The sequence below is a fragment of the Macrobrachium nipponense genome, chromosome 49, assembly GCF_015104395.2.
Source record: "Macrobrachium nipponense isolate FS-2020 chromosome 49, ASM1510439v2, whole genome shotgun sequence".
In the NCBI taxonomy this organism is placed as follows: Eukaryota; Metazoa; Arthropoda; class Malacostraca; order Decapoda; family Palaemonidae; genus Macrobrachium; species Macrobrachium nipponense.
This window is the reverse complement of record NC_087224.1, coordinates 9195611-9217496: the sequence shown is the minus strand read 5'-3', so window position 1 is coordinate 9217496 and position 21886 is coordinate 9195611. Positions and strand designations below refer to the sequence as shown.

At 37.8% G+C, this 21886-nt stretch overlaps 3 protein-coding genes across 5 annotated transcripts in view; all 3 read right to left on the bottom strand.

Moving 5' to 3' along the window:
* The window catches only part of LOC135205321 (protein mothers against dpp-like), a 102043-nt gene extending 95321 nt beyond the window's left edge, over nt 1-6722 (bottom strand). The window contains exon 1 of the mRNA XM_064235758.1: nt 6533-6722. The gene's annotated coding sequence lies outside the window, so the exon portion shown is untranslated. The remainder of the gene's footprint in view (nt 1-6532) is intronic.
* On the bottom strand, nt 4264-5703 carry LOC135205198 (zinc finger protein OZF-like). Its single transcript, XM_064235562.1, has one exon. It carries the CDS (start codon nt 5701-5703, stop codon nt 4264-4266), a length of 1440 nt encoding a protein of 479 aa, XP_064091632.1.
* Nucleotides 6723-11427: 4705 nt separating the features above from the next.
* The window catches only part of LOC135205323 (zinc finger protein OZF-like), a 32623-nt gene continuing 22164 nt past the window's right edge, over nt 11428-21886 (bottom strand). The window contains exons 1-2 of one of the 3 annotated variants that reach the window (XM_064235762.1): nt 20573-20682; nt 11428-15127 (exon numbers count right to left, since the gene is read on the bottom strand). In XM_064235762.1, coding sequence (XP_064091832.1) covers nt 12824-14167 — 1344 coding nt within the window. In that variant the 5' untranslated portion in view covers nt 14168-15127; nt 20573-20682 and the 3' untranslated portion in view covers nt 11428-12823. The other 2 variants (XM_064235764.1, XM_064235763.1) reach the window with 2 other exon arrangements.

The following is a 21886-nucleotide window of genomic DNA, read 5'->3' as shown; positions in this document are numbered from 1 at the left end:
CAATTAGGTCTGATCGTGAACCACCAGAAATCGCAATTGATCCCGTCCCAAGTCAGGACTTATTTGGGAGTAAGGATGGATTCAGTAGTTTTCCGTCCGATCAGCGGGTCAGTGCAGGCCTCAAGAAAATACGAGACTTCATGAGAAAGGCGCAATGCTCAGCCAACAGCTGGATGAGCTTGTTAGGGACACTGGCTTCGTTGGAGCAGTTCGTCTTTCGGGGAAGATTACACATGAGACCTCTCCAATTCTATTTGAGAGAGCACTGGGAATAAAAGAAGGTGCCAGATTCTTTCGTTTTTGCCATTCTGGAAGGAATCAAGTAGGAACTGAATTGGTGGAACTCGGAGGAAAGACTGTTGAAAGGGAAATCCTTTCATCGGATGAGCCCGAACCTCGAACTGTTTGCCGATGCATCACATTGGGGCTGGGGAGCGACGCTACAGGACAGGGAGGTTTCGGGCCTGTGGTCTCCAGAAGAGAGGGAATTGCATATCAACGTAAAGGAACTGAAACTAGTGAACTCAGACAACACCACGGCCCTGTCGTATATAAAAAAGCAGGGGGGTACTCACTCCTTTTCGTTACGCAAAGCGACGAAAGAACTGCTGTGGGCTGAAACGATCAACGTGACTCTCCTCAAGTTTTAGCGACCGAACGGATGTTACACGACCATGTGTGCCGTCTACTATGGTCTCTTTGGGGCCAACCGATGGTGGATTTATTCGCCACCAACAAGAACTTCCGACTTCCTCTTTACTGCTCTCCGGTATCGGACAGCCAAGCTCTTTCGGTGGATGCGATGATGTTCAATTGGTCGGACCTGGACCTATATGCTTTCCCACCGTTCAAGTTAATAAGAGCAGCCCTAAACAAGTTCGTGAACCATCGGAACACAAGAATGACGCTGGTGGCTCCATTCTGGTCAGCGAGGGAATGGTTCCCGGAACTCCTACATCTCCTAATAGATTACCCGAGAAGACTACCCGAATGAGTAGATCTACTCAGACAACCGCACTACAGGAGATTCAACAAAAACCTATCCGCTCTACGGCTGTCTGTATTCAGACTATCCAACGTCTCCGAGAGAAAGGATTTTCGAGGGGAGTTACGAAGTCTATTGCAACAGCAAGGAGATCCTCGTCATCCAAAGTTTATCAGTCCAAGTGGTCTAATTTTAGAGACTGGTGTAAACGGTCTGGAGTCTCTTCTTCTGAAACCACTCTGAGTCAGATCGTGGATTTTCTCCTTCATCTGCATCAAGTGCGCCGTTTTTCTCTTTCGGCAATTAAGGGATATCGTTCTATGCTTGCCTCAGTGTTTCGCCATAGGGGCATCGAGGTTTCATGCAACCAGGATTTGACGGATTTGCTTAAATCTTTTAATACATCCAAGGCTCAGTCTCCAAAACTAATCTCATGGAATTTGGATGTGGTCTTAAAATAGCTGATGTCTTCCAAGTTTGAACCTCTGGGGTCTAGTTCGCTTCAGGACCTTACGAGGAAGACTATGTTTCTGGTTGCGCTCGCTACAGCTAAAAGAGTCAGCAAACTGCAAGCACTAGACAAAAGAATTGGCTTTGCGGAAGGAAAAGCAGTATGTTCCTTCATTTTAAACTTCCTAGCTAAGAATGAGGATCCTTCTCAGCCATGGCTGCGCTCATTTGATATTTGAAGCCTTACGAATTTAGTGGGAGAGGAACAGGAGAGACTCCTCTGTCCAGTGAGGGCGCTTAAATATTATCTAAAATGTACCAAGACAGGCCGAGGCCCGTCTTGTAATCTCTGGTGCTCAGTCAAGGATCCGTCAAGGCCCCTTTCCAAGAATGCTATGTCGTTCTTTTTAAGGGACTTGATTACAGAGGCGCACACGCATCTGCAAGAGAGAAACAACCATGGCGAGAGTAAGGGCGCATGAAGTGAGAGCAGTGGCGACCTCTCTAGCATATAAAAAGAACCTGTCTCTAGAGGAGATACTCCAGGCTACATACTGGAGGTGTAAGTCAGTGTTTGTGTCACTTTACCGTAGTGACGTGCAAACGACTTTTGAAAATTGCAGTATCTGGCACAGTGTTGCGGGAGGGAACGTAGGAAGTCATTCCTTCCTTACTTTTATTATTGTGATGGTTTGGTTTTTACGGTTGCCTGAGAGAACGGAGGCTATTAGAGTTCTCCTCAGTCAAATTAGGGTAAAGATGAAGTGTGCTTTAAGGTTAGTTTTTAATCATCTGGGGTTAGGTGATCCATCGTTATTTCTTCGTTGTGGTACTGCGCCCAGAGAAGGGGCATTATGGATGTCGTGTCGCATACAGGTCACGCCCTAGTCGACATGCACTCCCGTAAGCAACCAGCGACCAGGTACATACACCCCGCTGTTGCTCTAAGGTTAGTGGATTACAGAGGCAGTAATCGCTAAATTGGCTACCTTAGCAGGTAAGGAACTATTTCATTCTCCTTATTCAATTCTGTTAAGCAGTAGTTATCTGTCACTGACCCACCTCCTAAAGGTGCCAATCAGCTATATGTAACTACCAGGTAAGTAGTATACATAAAAATGACATTTTTATGATAAAATAATGTTTTATGTATATACTTACCTGGTAGTTACATAACAAAAGCCCACCCACCTCCCCTCTGTGGACAGGTAGGCATAAAATATCTGAGCTTAGCTAGAATAGTTCCTAGTACCCCGGTAGGGGGCCGGGGGGGAGGGGGGGAAGGGATCACCTGACCTATCAACTAGCACTACCGCGAGTTTTGAAATTCTGCCGTGACGTCAGAGACTATAGCTATATGTCATTTTAGAAGTGTTGAAAAACTAGTCCTTTTTTTCAATCTAAGGGGAACGCAAACAGAATCTTAACATCTCATCTAATTCATAAATAAAACAAGCAACAGTAAAACACACTTACGATACATATTTCATGACAAATAAAATATTAAACAACCAATAGAATATGTGCTTCAGCACACATTCAAACCAAAGACCATGAAAGGGCTTGGTAAACAAACAGTGACAATGACCAAGGTTTGAGAACAATGGTCCCATGGTGAACAACTAAATGTAACTAACACCTGTGAGGATCTGGCATCTGAAAACAGTTACACATCCTATGGTCAATTACGTAAAATATACTACATATGTTCAATTGCCATTCCCTTTGATCAAAAACTTCTGCTCCTTGTTTCATTTCTGACAGGATCCCATGGGGTTCTGTTCGTTCAACTATTCTCTTCATCCTCTTTCTGTTTATTCTATTCGTTTACAGCCAAGAATTTATGCCACCTTATTTCTTCTTTCTTCACCTCCTAGCCAATCTCAGATGGTTACATTCAACCTCAACTGTGAGCTCTGATTCAGACATACCATATCTAAACAAGGATCTTACTATACTTGAATAAATGCAGTTTATAAGACAAAATTTTGAATCATTTAAATGTCACCTAATTCAAATGATTGAATCAATCTCTAAAGATTAAGGTGTATTGAGAATGTAATGAGTTTTTTCATTTTCTGTTATTACATCTGTACTCTGTATTAACAGTACCTACCTAGAATATTGCACTAACATACTCTCTGTGCCTCTTGTAATAAGACTTGTGGAGAACACACCAAATCAGTGATGCAACCCACACCTATCACTACCCCTTTCAACTCTCTTCCAACCTCATTGACTCTTTTAGGTCTCAATTCAGGCATCATTCCACCAGTTATGATTTCTAGGTCACCACTTCTCAAACTTACTCTGTGTTATTTTCATGCTTCTCTCCATTTTGGTGTTTAGTTTCACTTTATGATTTCAATGGTACTCCTTCCATCTTCTAAAAATCAGTCCTATTACTTCCACAAGTTTCAGAGCGTCATTGTTCTTTCTTGCCTCTTTTTGTCGTCTTTGTCCAGACTGGGGAAGACAAGGATATCTACTCCCACATCCCAACGAATTCCACTAAAACTTCAAGACAACGCAAAGCTCATTTCTATTCATAGCTTCTCTTGAGGTTAAGGTAAATTTCCAAACACCATCCATCATTTACTTGACAAAAAATAAAACCTTTTCTCCTGTGAATTATTTTGTGAAAAACAAATATATATATATCTTAATTCATCGTTTTTCACATTTTTAGCAAACAAATATTTCTGGATGTGGTTTACAAATAGTATATGACTAGAGTGCCCATGCTGAAGTATTTTTTTACAAACATTCCGATCGAACAAAAATCTCTCCTCCATTATATGATTTTTTTAAGTTCAATAGGTCACCATTCAAGTAACTTCTTTTCCTTCATTTTCTACCACATTCAAACCACATGACTGAGCTCTCAAATGTCTCTTGAGGCCAACTTTCTTGTCAAAGCCTTCACCACATTCTGGACAAACATGCGGCTTTACACTATGTGTTTTCTCATGTTTGGTCATTTCGTATTTAATGTTAAATCTTTTCCCGCAAACACTGCAAACAAACGGCTTCTCTCCCGTGTGCGTTCTAACGTGACGCCTGAGGTTACCCTTCTGAATGAATCTTCTCCCACACACTGCACAAACAAAAGGTCTTTCTCCTGTATGTGTTCTGATGTGTTTGGTTAGGCCACTTTTGCCGATAAAACTTTTGCCACACTCTTTGCAAACAAATGGCTTCTCTCCACTGTGGGTCCGCACATGCTGGTAAAAGCCTGAATGAAATCGAAACGTTTTTCCACATTCACTGCAAAAATACGGCTTCTCTCCCGTGTGAATTCGCATATGTTTATTGAGAGTAGATTCCAGCCTAAACCTTTCACCACATTCCTCACAAACAAACAACTTTTCATCATGGGTTCTCATGTGTTTCTTCAGTTCTGGTTCCCCAACAAAGTGTTTCCCACATTCAACACAAACCAACGGCTTTTCACTCGAATGGATCCTCGCGTGTCTGAATAATTCGTGCTTTCTAATAAAACTCTTACCACAATCACTGCAATGGAATGGCTTGACACCCGTGTGTGTTCTTAAGTGCAGTTCAAGATTTATTTTCACACAAAAAGTCTTTCCACAAACAAGACAATCAAACGGCTTTTCCTCCATGTGTGTTTTCATGTGTCTGTTCAAGGGATCCTTTAGAGAAAATTTTTTACCACATTGCGTGCACGCAAATGGTTTCTCCCCCGTGTGGGCTCTTCTTTCATGTCCAATGAGGTGACACTTCTGCCGAAAACTCTTCCCACATTCATTACAAACAAATGGTTTGTCCCCTGTATGCATCATCAAATGGTTCTTAAGGTTGCATTTGTAACTAAAGTGCTTCCCACATACATCACACACAAAATGGTGTTCTTTTCTGTTAGTTCCCTCCACAGAATCTGGGTCATCTCCGGAATTGAATGGTCCCTTACTTGATTCTATACATGATTCTCCCTCACTGAGAGTATTCACTGACAAAGGCATCTCTTCAAAAGTTTCTTCACAGGGAGATTTGATCAAGGCACTTTTATCATCCTCAATACTTTCTTCATCACTTCCTTCAAAAGCTTCCACAAGTTCAGCTTTAGTTTCCATATTATAAGACGGACATGGCTTTTCCTCTTTGACAGTTGTCACTAAAGGATGTATTTCTGGTTTCCTTTTTTCACTGGGAGATTGCTGCAGGAAACTACTTTCGTCTTCCTGTACATCTGCTGCTTCCCCTTCTACTACAAAAACTTGTGGGTTTTTAAATTTAGTTTCCATTATTAAAACAAAATTAGCCTTTCTTATAATGTGAAACCTTTCTCAAAACATAAAGCACAAATTACAATTAGTAATGTATTTCAACAAAGATTTTATCTTCACTCTTACACTTAACCACTAACTACAGACTTATAACAAAAATATAAAATCACCTATGGATCACCAGGATCTGATTCAATCAACAAAAGAAATAAAATACAGCAGCTCTATGTCTATCAGGTACCAAATTACTGCATGTACGTATTCAGTTTTGTTACAAGTGAGTAAGAAATTTATTTGGTTTCATGGAATTATGAGTCTAAAAGACAGTTTTACAAAGAATGAAGCCCCTTGTGACATCATTACACCAGAAGCTGGATTAATTCATTTCACTTGACTCTTCACAAAATAATAATTCCTGAAAAGCTATGAATTAGTTTTCCTTTTGATAAAAATGAAGGATAATTCTAGTGATAAATTTCAATAAATACTTACACATTATGAGAATATAAAAATTAACTATCAATGGTCATTTATTCCTCCATACAGTATCTGTAATGGACTGTCACCTTAATACAATTCTTAACCTACCTCTTAACATACCTCTCAAAATTAGATGTTGAAATAAAAGTTACTGAATCTTTGGCTAAATGATATTTCAAGAATATGTTCCAAAATATTATTATACAAAGAATTCATTTAACTGAATAGTCACCTGACAAAATACACTACATTTGTCATTTGGTAAACAACTCTCATGACCTCAGACAACTCTTGTCTTTGCCAATATTCAAAATGTTTTGGGAGTTAAAAAGTTTTGATAAGTAACAGATTGCAACCAGAAAATTACCTTGTCTAGTCTCTCCAAATGCTTTCTTTTCTTGCTTTTGACTACAGAAGCTGCACATATTGTTAATGTTTATCTTAAGAACAGACAGAACTCAATGATGTATTGCTGAGAACAAGAACCTTTACGTAGTTCACATCATGGACATTTCTTGACCAGTTTCTTGTGCAGTGCTCACTTTGGACAATATCACCTGAAATTTAATGGCTATGTTTTAATAATTACAAAAAAACATCAATGCACTCCCTAAAGTTTGTGTAAATAATGCTTAATTTCAAAAAATTCTTCATTCAAACCCATTACCTTACAAAGGACATTATATGTGTCATATTAAAAGCAAGATGCATCACTCCTTAGCATATGAAAGCAAAAGAAAGGATAGAGTTAGCATGTCATAGTACACAAATGTGGTTCACCCATGTCCCCAGTAGTGGCAGTCTCATTTTATGTTCCCTCTGATCCTTCTGTGAAAGAACAGTGGGGTCAGGAGGTGGGCAACAAGTCTATGAAATACTAGTGAATTTTGTTTTTCGAACATTACAATCAACTGAGACCTTTCACCACCCCCAAAACCCATGTTCCATGACTTTTCTCTATTTTTTCTTTTATTTATTTATTATTTTTTTTTTTAGATGCCAAGTCAAAGGAAATCCAAGATCCCTACGTATCATCCCTCAATTTTCATTCATTGTTCCATCTTCAGGACTTTCTCAATTCTCTTGGAGATTCTGCGATTGACTTAAAAAATACTAATTACAGAAGAAGGCAACTTTACAATCTTATTTTAAAAAGTATTTTGCAGGGACTTGGCCTTTTCAATTTGACCAATGCATTGATTGACAGATTTTACAGTGGCTTCTTGTATTAAGAGTAGAGAAATACATATGAGATTTTGTTGTGTTCCAGCACAAGGCAATGAATAATCAGACAAGCCTAGCTATGCAAGCTGCAGTTAACCTCCTTCCAAGATGTTGACTTTAGCATAGAGATTTCATCTCCAAATCAAAACATTGGTTACTGACATTAGGCAACAATGTTGGGACTTTGTAATCATAACGAAATAAGCTATGGAAGAAGGACAAACAGTCTGCTTGTAACCATACTGACTATTCCTGAATTGCATAATCCCAATTTCTCTTATGTTTCAGGTCTTCATTGGACAAGTGGCTTATGTGCTCGCCTACAGATTCGGTTGTCCCAAGTTCAATTCTCCGCTCTGCCAACATGGAATCAGAGGCATTCATATACTATATATATATTTCTGGTGATTATAAATTTATTTCTCGATAAAATGTGGTTCGGATCCCACAACAAGCTGTAGGTCCTGTTGCTAGGTAACCTACTGGTTCCTAGCTATGTAGAAATATCTAATCCTTTGGGCCAGCCCTAGGAGAGCTGTTAACCAGCTCAGTGTTCTGGTTAAACTAAGATACAGTAGTGCCTCAGGATACGAAATTAATCCCTTCCAAAGCGGCCTTCGTAAACTAATTTTTTTGTGTATCCATTCCGAAGCGGCCTTCGTAACCTGATTTTTTCATGTATCCGTTCCGAAACGGCCTTCGTAACCTGATTTTTCCGTATCTCAAACTACGTTTTACATGTAAATTGCCTAATTTGTTCCAAGCCCTACAAAAGCTAAATTGACCAATAAACAATGAAATACAACAATTTGGACCATTCAATACCTAATGTAACTGTGCTTGACCTGTAAATAAAGTGCATTAGTGTACAGGGTACAAGAAATAATGTACGTACATGTACGTACGTATGCAGTTAAATGTGGAACCTTACCTCTCAAGTGAGGCGATGTCCAAAAGTGACGACAGAGGAGGACAAATGGCAGAAAACATGAACACTTACCTTTACGAAACACATTAAAAAATGGCAGAAAACATTAACACTAAACTTTACGAAACACATTAACAAATGGCAGAAAACATTAACACTTCTTGATTATCTCCTTGGTCTCCATAGAAAGCATCCTCTTCTTTCAGTGAACTTCAGCAACATTCTTGGGACCCATGGCTAATAACGTAAGTAATCAAGTTCACACACAACACGATAAAGTAACTTACAGTACAACAAAAGCAAAATCACTAACGAATTTACGTTAACAAATGAAATATATGTGAACGAACGAATTCCAGGTGTTTACGATAACACTGCCGCAAAAAATGGTCAAGGAACGCCTTTAAATAGAGGCATGATGGGACAGATGCTGACCAATAGGAGAGCGGGATCTTACGGTGGCGACTAGCATCAAGAACCAATGGGAGAACAGGAGGATGGTGGCGAGTCTACTCAGTTGACGGCGTACAAGTTTTAAAATTGTTCTCAGCAGCCCAGGCGAATCTCGGACATTACCCTTTCACAACCTGAATTATTTTCGTAAACAGAAGCAAAAAATTTTCGTATTTGCTTTCATAACCTGAATTTTTTGTACGTAGGGACTTTCGTATGTAGAGGTTCCACTGCATACTTAACTTTGTTTCATGTTTCAGTTACTTGATCTTCCATCCTGAATTACTATTATTTGTTTATAAATGGCATGTCTAACTTATTTGGCTGGTTGTTTGAAGTCCACAGGCTCATATCAGAATCACTTGAGTAGCTTATCATCAATTATAGGCTGCCATTGTGTATGGTTCTATGTTGGCATAGAACTATATTTTAATATACAATTCCCAGAGAGAAGGAAACTGGAGTAAGGTCTAAACAGGCACATTATGAGTGGTATCCTTACATAGGAACCATTCCCAAAAGTAATCCTTTGCTTACTGAGGCTCAGGAAAGATGTCTGATGACATCATTACTTGATTAATGAAATTTAGGTTGTCGAGTCAAGCACTTGGTCACTTACAGCCATTCAGTGTTTGAAACAGTGAAGAGGAGTTGGAATTGGACAACATGATACAGAGAGCCAGAAACTAATGATCATAAGGTACAGGGATCTGTCATTCCATCCACTTCACAATAGTCGAGTTCCTTCTTGGAAAGAGTTTGTCTAGGCATTATCATTTTCTTGAATACTTTTCCCCCCATTTTCTTCAACCTCTTGTATATTTCCAGTTTCGATTTACAATTTATGAGGTGGATAATGATTTCCCAACCAAATGCATTTCTGATTTATTTTCTTTGCATGGAGAACTTATTGGGAAACTCTGGTAATATTCTCCATTGGGAGAGACAGACATATTTTGCTGGTGCCATTTATAACTTTGATAAGCAGCTAACTTAGTCAAGGTTCCTCTGATTATGTATAAATTAGTTAAGGGACATTCTTCATTTAGACTTGAAGAGATTTTGTGTAGAATCTTTACAGTAAGGAGACAGTATCAGCTGCCTCCATGGAGAGTCTTATCACAGTTAGGCCTTCATATACTCCACACAAGAAGACTGTGCATCTTAAGTTCTCTTAAAACCTCTGGAAGAAGTTGGTGAAGAGGATTATCATATCTAGACCTCAAGCTAAAAAATGACACAGGTTCTTCTAAAGACAGAGGAGCAATGAGGTGGTCCCTCGGTTACACTTACCTTGGCTTACGTCGTTCCAAGTTTACGGCACTTTTCAATTATATTAATTGAAGAATCTGTTCTGGGTTACAGCGGATGTTCTGAGGTTACGCTGTTTCAGTCTTACGGCTCACTGCGAGCGACAGAAGAATATTTGTACATTTTTGGAGGAAATTCTACAAGACCATGGATACACATCTCAACAGAAGCAAGGTAAAACAATTTAGAAGTTTTCAAGACAAACAAAGGATTAAAGGTAAGGCTTTCATCGATTTACCTCTCATTTTTAATATCTTTTAATATACAGTGTTCCAGCTCATGTCATATTCTGGTTTATGTTGCGCTTCAGGAACAGAATCCCCAACATAACACGGGAACTGCCTGTATCAAGGTTGTTCTGTGAAGCTCATTCTAAAGACTTGGTAGAGATTTCTTATCTGTTACTAGACAGCTCATCAAGCATTGATACCAGTGTGTGCATGCAAGAACAAAGCTCTGTTATTGGAATTATGTATACCTCAATTGGTACTTTAACCCAGAGATGCAGAACACCAGAATTTTGAACATATAGCTAAACTGTTATAAATGAACGTAACATTAGCATACTTTTACTCTGAAAATGAAGAAGGTATTCACTGAACATCAATCACAGAATCTGAGAACCAGTGAGTTTGTAGCATGTAAAGAACTTGTACTTTCCCTGGCACAGTTTCCAGTTCACAAAAGTTCTGTGTTCCTCCCAGTGATATAGTCCGCCTGCAATCAGACTGGCTTTTCCTGCATTCCATAATCCTATTTACCCTCTGGGTTTCAAAGAGATTTGAGCTATGTCTACCATCCCTGAATTTGTAAGTAAATGACAGGGTTGTCGTTGTCTTCTTTGGTTGTTCTGTCCACAAGTCACCATAAGGTCCACTTCAGCACCTTCTTATCACATACTGGCTACCATTGTACATGGTCCCCTGCGTGCATAAGGCCTTTTTTATTCTATAATTCCTGAGAGGTGACAACTGATACAAAGTTAACTTAGGTGCAACAAAGAATGATCCTTCACTTTGAAACTTGATCCATCATCCTATAGCTTCAGCAAAGTGAGTCTTAGGAAAGATCCCTGATGACATGTTCAGTATGAATGTCCATCAAGAGGGGATGAGACATGAATGTCTTCTTTCAGAAAAACTGTATCTCTAAGCTAAGCATCACCCAGCAAGAAATATATAGTGCTAAAGTACAAAAACAGGTTTGTATTTTTGAAATAAAGAATTATTTTGAATTCTACTTTTGTACACCAGTAAAATGATCTATTATAGACATTATCTTGTAATCAATACTAAATCAAACCTGAAGATGCAAAAGAAAAGGCCTTGCTAAAACTTTCTGTTTAATCTGCCATTATAAATACTAAAAGGTACAAGCATAGATCAGATGCCCTTATTACTATGTTAAGAATACATAACAACTGCTTGGAGAAATACAATAACAAAAGTGAGATAATCATCTACAAGTTTGTCATTAAAACAACTAAGTGATACAGTTCTCAATAAAGGTCATGTTGCACTAGATGATTTATAACAGGACAATCTAAGGAAAACATATGCTTCATATTTCTAAATTAGGTTAGAAACTCTGTAACAGTTTACATATGGAAGATCCACAAACTCAAAAAATGGCCCTGCACACACTGCTTCGTAAGGTAAAAAGAAATACAAGTGCAATCCATATTACAATGTTAAAAAAAAATAACTATCAATGTAGTTGGAACTGCAACCTGTACTTGCAGGAATGAAAGCATGGTATTTTTATATGTGGGGGGATAGAACAAGATGTACGTACGTTATATGTCTACATGTAGGCACAAACAGTTCAATACTCTTAGACTGGTAACAATAATTATACATCAGTACAGTGCATAAACTGTCTAAGAGACTCCACTGAGCAAAGAATTGGCAGCTGTTGAATATCTGTTCACCAATATTCTTCATAGAATATTGGAGCTATAGAAAAGTGTCAATCAGGAGGTGCCCATAATGCATGAATCAATTCTTTTGGATGACATTTGTAAAACTGATTTTTAACACATTCATCAACCTCTCATTAAATTGCATATATTATAACTTTTTTAAATTTCTCGCAAAAAACTGATTTTCTACATTTTTAATTATATCTCAAGGAAATCTCATCAGCTATAAGTGAGGGTAGAAACCAGCTAAGCAGACTGGAAGACAGAATTCATGAAAACATGAATCAGCCTTTTTACTCGATCGATACACTGTGCTTACATTTACTTTGCAACTGTAGAACTCAAATAATTCAAACTGCAGAATCAGCTACTGGGGTTGAGTGTTTGTAAAGATAACTTATGCTTTTCTTCTCAGTTGCTACAGCTGTTTTGTTAACTGGCAGTACCTGTCCCTACTTGGAATATTGAGCTCTCACACTTGATATGCTTCTTTTAACAGGACCACCAAACACAATTCAGCCAGCCACTAACCAAACCCTTTCCTACTTTCTGTCTTTCTTCTCTCCACCGCAATGAGGGCTCTCTGTCTCATTTTAGCTTCACTTCTGGTCAACCTATTCTCGTTCTCATATTCCATACAAACAAATATAATTTCCCCAATATAATATTTTGTGCACTTGGACAGGCCAACATTCTTGTGGAATCTTATCCAACATTCTCTGCAACACTACAACATTACAAGCACAAAGCACATGACTTCCTTCCTGTATGGGGTTTCAAAAGTGTTTCACGTATCTCATAAGAGAAGCTTGACCACATTCCTAACAAACATGTGGCTTTACTCTATGTGTTTTCTCATGTTTGGTCATTTCAAATTTAAGACTAAATCTTTTCCCACAAACACCACAAGCAAAGGGCTTCTCTCCTGTGTGCGTTCTGGTGTGGCGAGTAAGATCGCCTTTCTCAACAAACCGTTTTCCACACACTGCACAAACAAAAGGTCTTTCTCCTGAGTGTGTCCTCGTATGTCTGGTTAAACATTTTTGGCTGATAAAGCCTTTCCCACACTCTTGGCAAATGACTGACCTTCCTCCGCTGTGCATTTGCTTATGCTGGTAAAGGCCCGAATGAAATCGAAAAGCTTTGCCGCACTCATCGCAAGAATATGGCTTCTCTCCTGTATGAATTCTCTTATGTTTATTAAGAGCAGATTCTAGCCTAAACCTCTCACCACATTCCTCACAAACAAGCAACTTGTCTTCGTGGGTCCTCATGTGTTTCCTCAGTTCTGGTTCCCCAACAAAATGTTTCCCACATTCAATGCAAACCAACGGCTTCTCACTTGAGTGGAGCCTTACGTGCGCAAGTAATCCGTACTTCCTAGTAAAATTCTTACCACATTCACTGCATCGGAATGTCTTGTCACCAGTGTGGATTTTCAAGTGCAGTTCAAGATCTACTTTCACACAAAACGACTCTCCACACTCAAGACAATCAAAAAGCTTTTCCCTTGTACATGTATTCACATGTGTTTTCATGTGTTTTTGCAAAGAGTTCTTTGCAAAAAATCTTTTATTACATTGCTCACAGGGAAATGGTCTCTCACCTCTATGGGTTCTTTTTTTGTGAACGACTAGGTGATATTTCCGGCTGAATCTCTGCCCACATTCCTCACAAAAAAATGGTTTCTCTCCTGTGTGTGTCATCAAATGCGAGTTAAGGTTACCCTTGTGACTAAACTGTCTCCCACACAAATTACACTCAAACTGGTTTTTGCTTTTGTTAACCCTCTCAGCAGGGGGTAGATTATTTCCAGAAATGAATATCTTTTTGGATTCCTCACTCAGAGCATTGAAAACCAAAGGCATTTCTGGTCTATTTTCATCAGCTGTACCGTCCATTTCAAAACAATGAGTTCCTGCTTGGGAAGAGTTTGTCTGGTCATTATTTTCTTGAATACTTTCCTCCCAACTTTCTTCAAAATCTTGTATATGTTCAGCTTTGATTTCCAATTTATAAGGTGGAAAACAACTTTCCTTATTGAGAGTTTTCTCAGCCAAATGCATTTCTGATTTATTTTCTCCACAAAGAGAATTTATTGGGAAACTCTCGTATTTTCCCTGTGCACCTACAAATCTCTGTGGATTTTCATGCTTATTCTCCATTTTATAAAATGGAAATTACGTATGATCTTTTTTAATGAAAATTATGCCAAAGTAAAGCTTTACATATGTTAATTTTACCACTTATAGCAAACCAAAGTAACTTTTGTAATTCCTTTCACTACAATGATTGCATCTTTGTCCTAAAACTTAAATCTATAAATTATTACAGATATATAAAGTTAATTAGATAACTATGCTCTGATTAAAACAGGAATACAAATAAGATAGCTTTGTGTAAACAGTGTCAGTTCCTCGGGTTTTAAACCAGTGCACATATTCCGTTCCTTTACAAGATAATTACCTTTACCTATGAATAAAGCCTTGAGTAATAAATCAAAACAGGAGCTGAATTCATTCATTTCAAACTTTACAGAGCAATATTAATTTGTCAAATCTAAGACCTGGTTTGTCTTTTATAAATAATAAAGGTGAAATCCTGTGATAAATTTCAAATAGCAATCCATATTCTTTTGTACAGTATCTGCAGTCGTTATCTATATCATTGGTAACTTATTGTGTACAAATCATAACTTATTTCCATACATCCTATGTTGAATCAAGCTAGTCTACTTAAATGGTATTAAAAGGCAATACTGTATTCTTAAAAGGATACAAATTATACTCAAGTGCCAACAAAATCACTGAATATAATCAACATAAATTGTCATTTGAAAAAATGTCTTTGAACCATGGGGAGCTTTAGTCTTTATAACTTTATTAATTTTTATGCTGTTTTTGAAGCACAATATGTTTCAAAATGTGATGCAGTTCGATAGTATAGCCTTTGTCTTGCTCTTGCCTACAGAAGCCACAAGGATATAGCTTATCTTATGACAAGACAAAACTGGATGGTATTTTACTGAACAGAAATCATGCTGAGAACAAGGAACTTTTCTTCACCACACTGCATGACATTTACTTGACTGGCTTTTGTGCAGTGCTCCCTTTGGACAATATTACCTGAAATTCAATAAATGTGTTACAGGGTCTGATAAACAATCACCGACACATACCCTTACAATTCAAAATAATGTATGATTTAAGAAAAAGAGAAAATATTTTTTTATGCAAACCCAAGAAAACTACAACACATCCTTGCTTTGCAAAGGAAAATTGGCTCCAGTTGGCAAAAGTCTGTGTACAGACACCAATTTACTAAAGAACACCCAACTTACAAACATTCAGATACAAACAAACAGGATTAGAAATTAAAATTGTGTTTAGTGTTCCCCTTTGGCCCCCAGAAGTTAAAAATGACAATTTTTTAATCAATTTGCATTTTTCATAGCTAACAAACCTGTGGTCTTAACAATACGATAATTTTCAAGCACCCGCTGGTAACTAATTAAAAATAATCAAAGATTGTTTATCAAGGAATCTGTGAGACCTGGCAACACCTGCACGTACGAGGTGATAGCAAACCTGAGGTCTTAACAATAGGATAACTTCAAAGCGCCAGCTGGGTAACCAGTAAAAAACAATCAAAGATTGTATATCAAGGAATCCGTGAGATCTGGCAACTCCTGCATGTACGAGGTGGTAACTGGTCAGAGACCATGCACTTGTACTCTGGGACACATTCAGTCTTTTCCTTAACCATCTTTGAGAGTAGACGCTAACGCTTTTGCTCTCCTTCTAAGCCGGTTGATTTGTACCCATGTTTCTTTCCTTTTCAGTGTGTTTGTGTGTGATTGTTTCTGCTTATTATGGATTCTTCCGAGTCTTCACAGCCTTGTCAATGCATGTGCCCAGGCATTCAGGGATTTCCATGCTCAAGGTTTCTGGCATGTGCGATCACTGATCCTCATACGATGTAATCTTGTTCTTAGGTGGGAGCATGCAGAGGAGCTGATATCAGGCATATTGCCCTTTCTGTTTGGCAGTGTTAAATGTGCATTTCTTCAATTCTCTGAAATGACTGCTTTATTGGTGAGTTTATCAATGATTATTTGCTTTACCATAATATCAAGTCTGTCTGTCTGTCTAACCATTTAGAATGCTTGGTAAGAGAGACAGACTTTATATGATTCTGAAACAAGAAGTCAATAATAAAATCACTGTTGATCCATTTACTTTAATGAATAAAAAAAATATATACATTCGACAATTTGCCAAAATAGGAATAATGTGCACCCAAAACCATAGTAAATCGAAGGCTCACTACCCATTCTGTGTGAAAAGCAGTGTAACCCATAAAAAAAAAAAAAAAAAAAAAAAAAAACTTTTCCAAGGATGCCAAAATGAGATGATTCGGGAGAGGAGGACGAGGATTCCCCCGACAGGTGAACGCAGGTAGAGCGTGTTATGCTGCAGTCCAAAGTATCTTAGTTACACAAGTGTTCTGGCACCTCCAGAAAGCCAGACCAGGAAGCCACAAACTGGTTCTGAACTCAAATCATGTACAATGTTAAAGGTCAAATAGACCCACTACTTAGGGAGCTACACCTCGCCAAAATCTTCATTCAACATTGAGGTTGCAAACATCCTGGTCAACAGACAAAGTAACTTATACTGAAAGGGAGACCCAGACAGCACACTCCTCGAGGGGTGACTCAGGGCAGCAAACCCTGCCCTTGCAGAAAGAAAAGTGGCGAGAATCAATAGTAACAGAAGAAAGAAAATGACGGCACACAAACACACACAGGCTCACATTCTGCACATCTTTGTTGCTCAATTAAACATTTATTAGCAACAATACAAGAACAGGCCAGTCATGAACACTTGTACAAAAGTTTTAACAAGGCAATCAGAGAATGGTGCAATTAGATGTTCACCCTCTACAACTGCTGAAGAAAAAGTGTAGAGTGACTAAAAATGACTGGGGAACTACCCTAACAACCTACCTACTGCCAATTAAGCTCCTTGTTACCGAAATATAAATGTGTATGCTCCTCCTGGATGTGCATACTAAAACATGACGTATATTCTCTCCACTTACTTTTAATTCTCTTTAATTAACCTAACAACATACTGGTGCTGTATAATGATAATGTGGCTGAATTTATTTTAGGTGTTAAGTCAAAATAAACAGTGTGATGTTTAAACACGTACTTCTAAAACATATTTTGCTTCAAAAGTATATTGATTTAAATAATGACAATTTTTGGTGTATTATATTCATCTAAAGAAGAGAACTTTTGAGTATTATCTAAAGGGTGCATGGTAATTCTAGGGTGTAGCCTATATGACATATAGTACGGGTGACATTACTTGAAATACTTGTGAAAATACTGTGAGAAATTTACGCACCTTCTTTTATGTATTTTAACTAAAAAGTTCCGTCGGATGTCATGTTTGGTGAAAGCACCTCAGGTTTAAGCATAAAAACATCAACAGAAGACGGTAAATTTATCAGATTATTTCTGTAAATTATTCAAGTTATCGCACCCATACTGCATTGTAGACACATTTTTTTCCTAAGTTAGGGTAAAATATCGAATGGCCGGCCTCTACTGTAGCGTGACCACCTTCCCAAAAAAGTACTTCAACACATCCTGTAACCCAAGATAGATTAGCCACGAGCCAACATCTGTCGAAGTAACACCTCGAGACCTCTACTTTCCTCTCAAAGTCAGTTTTTCCCCCAAGTCACAAATCAAGGCAATAATTTCCAATTTTCAGGAAGGTGGTTGTGCTATAGTTGAGGCCGGCCATTCGTTATTTTACCCTATTCACTAAAAAACTTTAATTAAATAAGTGACCTCTCCTACGGTGCTTTTTCCTGTGAAGTTACTGGCCACCCTAGATCCCCTAGAATACGTTGTGACCCCCCTGTCTCCTGCTTAAAACGTACTAGTTCAATATATTTTTATTTTAGGTGACCTCTACATCTGGAAATGGAGTAAAATACTGAATGGTTTGCGTCTACCATAGCGCGACCACCTTCCTAAAAATCAGGAATTATAGCCTTAGGTACATCTATATCACTATTCCGCGGCAGCCTCGACTTTGGCAGTTGCGGTTTTTCTATGCAGTTTTACCTCCTAAACAAGAATTTTAAGTAATATTTATTCGGATGACTGTAATTAACCCCCAAAGGCTCGTGCTAAACACGGCAAAATACATTTGGCGCCACAATTCCTGGTGGTTTTCGTATTCGCAGGGACGAACGATACGGTCATGCGGAATGCTTATACAGAAATACCTAGCCTTAATTTGAGACTTGGGGGAAAAAACTGACTTTGAGAGGAAAGTAGAGGTCTTGAGGTGTTGCTTTGACGGACACTGGCCCTTGGCTAATGTCTATCCTGGGTTACAGGAAGTGTTAAAGTACTTTTTCGGGAAGGTGGTCGCTCTACCTCTGCGGCAGAGACTGTCCATTCAGAATTTTACCCTATCTCCTATTGTTCGTTTCCTTTAAATTGCTTGCCTCCCTGGATCCCCCAAAATAGGGAGAAACACCGCAGTGGAGCCATCGTAATCGCATGGCTCAGCCTTATTCACTCTATATTTAATTGGTGAAACAAGAATACTACAATTACATCTGTAAGCAGACCATTCAAAAGATTGAAGTTTCGTCAATATAATGTGATACACAAAAGCGCCATACGAACTAAAATAAGCATGTGAGGTCTTCGTAAAATATGTTTTCAAGGCAGTTTTGAGATCCAACATGGCGGCAACCGCATGACATGCCGTTCGTAACCACAGCCAAGACACCATCTTTCCCAGCCTTCCCAGTACTCATTTGAACAATGTTAGCGTATGTATGTAACGTTTATTGATCTTACTCAAGATTGCAGTTGTAATCAGCACAATAACACAACATTTTGTTGCCTATATTACTGAAAGTATGAAACTTTTTATTCCTGGGGTCATGGTTTGAACTGAAATTCATTTTTACCTTGTAATTGGCAGTTTTATCCTTACTACCATCACAACTGAAACTCCACAGTGCTTATTTGATTGTAATTATACATGTTTGTCTTAATTCACTCCAAATTGCACTTGAACTACGCTACGGTTCCTGGTTCCTAAGCGCTCACTCCACAAACACAGTTACGGGGCAGCACACGAGTACAGTTTATGAGGTGCAGCTTTATTCGCTAATTGTTTACTTTACTCATTTAGTTTTACTTTACTTTGTTACTTCAAAATGTTTATTTAATTCATGTCTGTTATCCCTTTTTTGCAACCAAATTAACCCCAAAAAATTACAGATATTTCTGAAGTACGAGGAGACGACAGCAAAAAGACTCATCGTTGCCAATCTAGTGGAGCTTCACACATAGGCCGATGCACTTACAAACTGTTTCCATGAATTCTAGTTGTCATAGTAATGCAATATGTAATGATAAAATTGCTCTAATATGTATATATACTACAAACAGATACACTAATTTCATTTATTCCCCAGTTTTGTGTAAGTTTAATACCCAGTTTGGAGGGTAAACACATACCAATTGGCAACACTGATAAACAATTGAAGAGCGCGAATAACGCTATAGGTACTGTTCACAAGCAAAACTGTTGATACTTGAGTCAGGAATCTAGTTACTTTTTCAACAATGAATATTTTCAAATTAATAATCATGAATATGTAAAAATATTTATGCTATTCATGACCTTATACTGCCATTTAACTATTTATTTAAATAATTATCTGGTGCACGCTTCTTCTTCTTTCTACCAACAAATCGTAGTTTCCTTAAAAAAGTAGTGGTTGGAAGTCGTTGTTTACGATTTTTGTGAAGAAAGTGCCCTAGCGTCTATGGGTACAAGTGGTGTGCGGATTTAGCACATGGAATGGGAAGTTTATTGACACAAGCAACTCCGCAAACATCGAGATGGCGTCAATCTTCGAAGCATTTTTAGTTGTAAGTGAAAATTTCGAAAGAGTCATGAAGGTAGTGTGCACTGCGTATGGCCAGACTTTTCATTACCCTCTGTTTATCTTAAAATATGGCCTTCATTTCTAACTTTGGAGAAAATATTTAGTACTTTGAAAGGAGGGTAGAGGCCTTGAGCTCCTGCTGTCACCACCAACAACTCATGACTGATGACCATCTCCGGTGTCGGGGCGTGTTAAAGTACTTTTTCAGAGGGTGGCCAAAACCTCGGTAGTCGGTGCGTTGGTCAGTCCACTCGGTTGTTTACTCTAGCTAGGTAGTTCATATGTTTTTACTTAAGGTGACCCCTACACTGGGAATATGACACCATTAACCTTAAAAACAACAGTTCTTTCTACCATAATTATATCAATTTCATGTTGACAGTTGATAACGGGTGAAAACTAAAGAAAAAAACGACTTGCCTACTTACCTAGCTATAGATCAAATCCTGACCTAGGTACTAGGTACCTAGCTATTTACTCCGGTCTGGTCTCGTAACCTATTTGGTAACTTTAGCTAAATATCTTTATATTAAATGTAATTCCAAATCATGATTTTTATTGTGAAGACTTACTTTATAATGTGCAAAATATTATATTACGATAGATGAAGACTTCTGAGATGGCGACAGACAACAACAATGGAGACGTGTAGTAGTAAAACTCTTGTGTTACCTATATGACGCCTCCTCAGCGTGTTTTTTTTTCTACCTAATGTGAATTCTCAGATTTCTTAAAAAAAATCCAATGAGAGAAATGTTATTTTTATCATTGTTAAGTATTTATTCATGTAGTATATTTATCTATTTCCATCAAAGCTATAATGATGGATGACTAAGAAGGAATGATGTTCAGAAAAATGATTAGTGCAATGAAAGATCAAATTCATTGTACAAATACTTTATAAATATGACATAGTCAAACTTTTGAAAAATAGATCGAGCTCAAATTGTAATTTTTTATACATCCATATTCCATCACAGATAAAAAAAAAATAAGTATATAATATTGATTATGCAGCATTTGTATACTAATTGACAATTAAGTAGAATATGAATGACTCAGGCTGAGGAAAATAGTTATAATTAATGTGCCACATAAAAAAACTACATAGACTCAACAATAAACTATATTTGTATACCTATGACCATTTGTGTTCAAACTGGACTGAATAATAGATGTATAAATATAACATTCCCAATGGCAACTAAGTTTCTCATTTACAAAGCTCTTGATTACTCTATTAATATATAAAATAATAGAAAGCATGAATATAAATGCATATGCTTTAAAATAGAAATTTGTACCAATGTGTCATGACGTAAATTAAAATAAAAGTTATACATTGAACACAGGATCAAATATTGTCCATTCCTTAGGCTATTGTGATAATGCAATCAACCAATGGTGCTTGCTACTTTAAATAATTATACAGTACCAAATTGGAAACTTTTAGCTCCTTTTCTCAGAGGAGTGATGATAGGAAGTAATGAAAGCAAACTTGGAGATATCTTGCCAAGGAGATTTAGTATCGCTCTGAAGGGATTAAAAAGCTACAAAGATATTAGAATTATGAAAGCTGACAAAGGGGGTAGTATTGTCATCATGAATAGCTCAGAATATAGGGTTAAAATGTACAGGCTACTAGATGATGAAACTACTTATGCTAAAATAGAGATCCTCCAACAATCCAAAAGCTTACAGAAACCTTTAATCAGAATGTGAAGAAAATAATCAGTAGACTAGGTAATGGAAGGACATGCTATGCACTAAATTATTCTCAAGTAAATTACCTGAACTTGCATATATATATGGCAGCCCCAAAATACACAAGGAGGGCTGCCCACTACGCCCTATTGTTTCTAGTAGGAAATCTCCTAACAAAAACT

Excerpts from the sequence above, each read along its gene's own strand:
- LOC135205198 (XM_064235562.1), bottom strand. The coding sequence starts at position 5,703 with ATGGAAACTAAATTTAAAAACCCACAAGTTTTTGTAGTAGAAGGGGAA.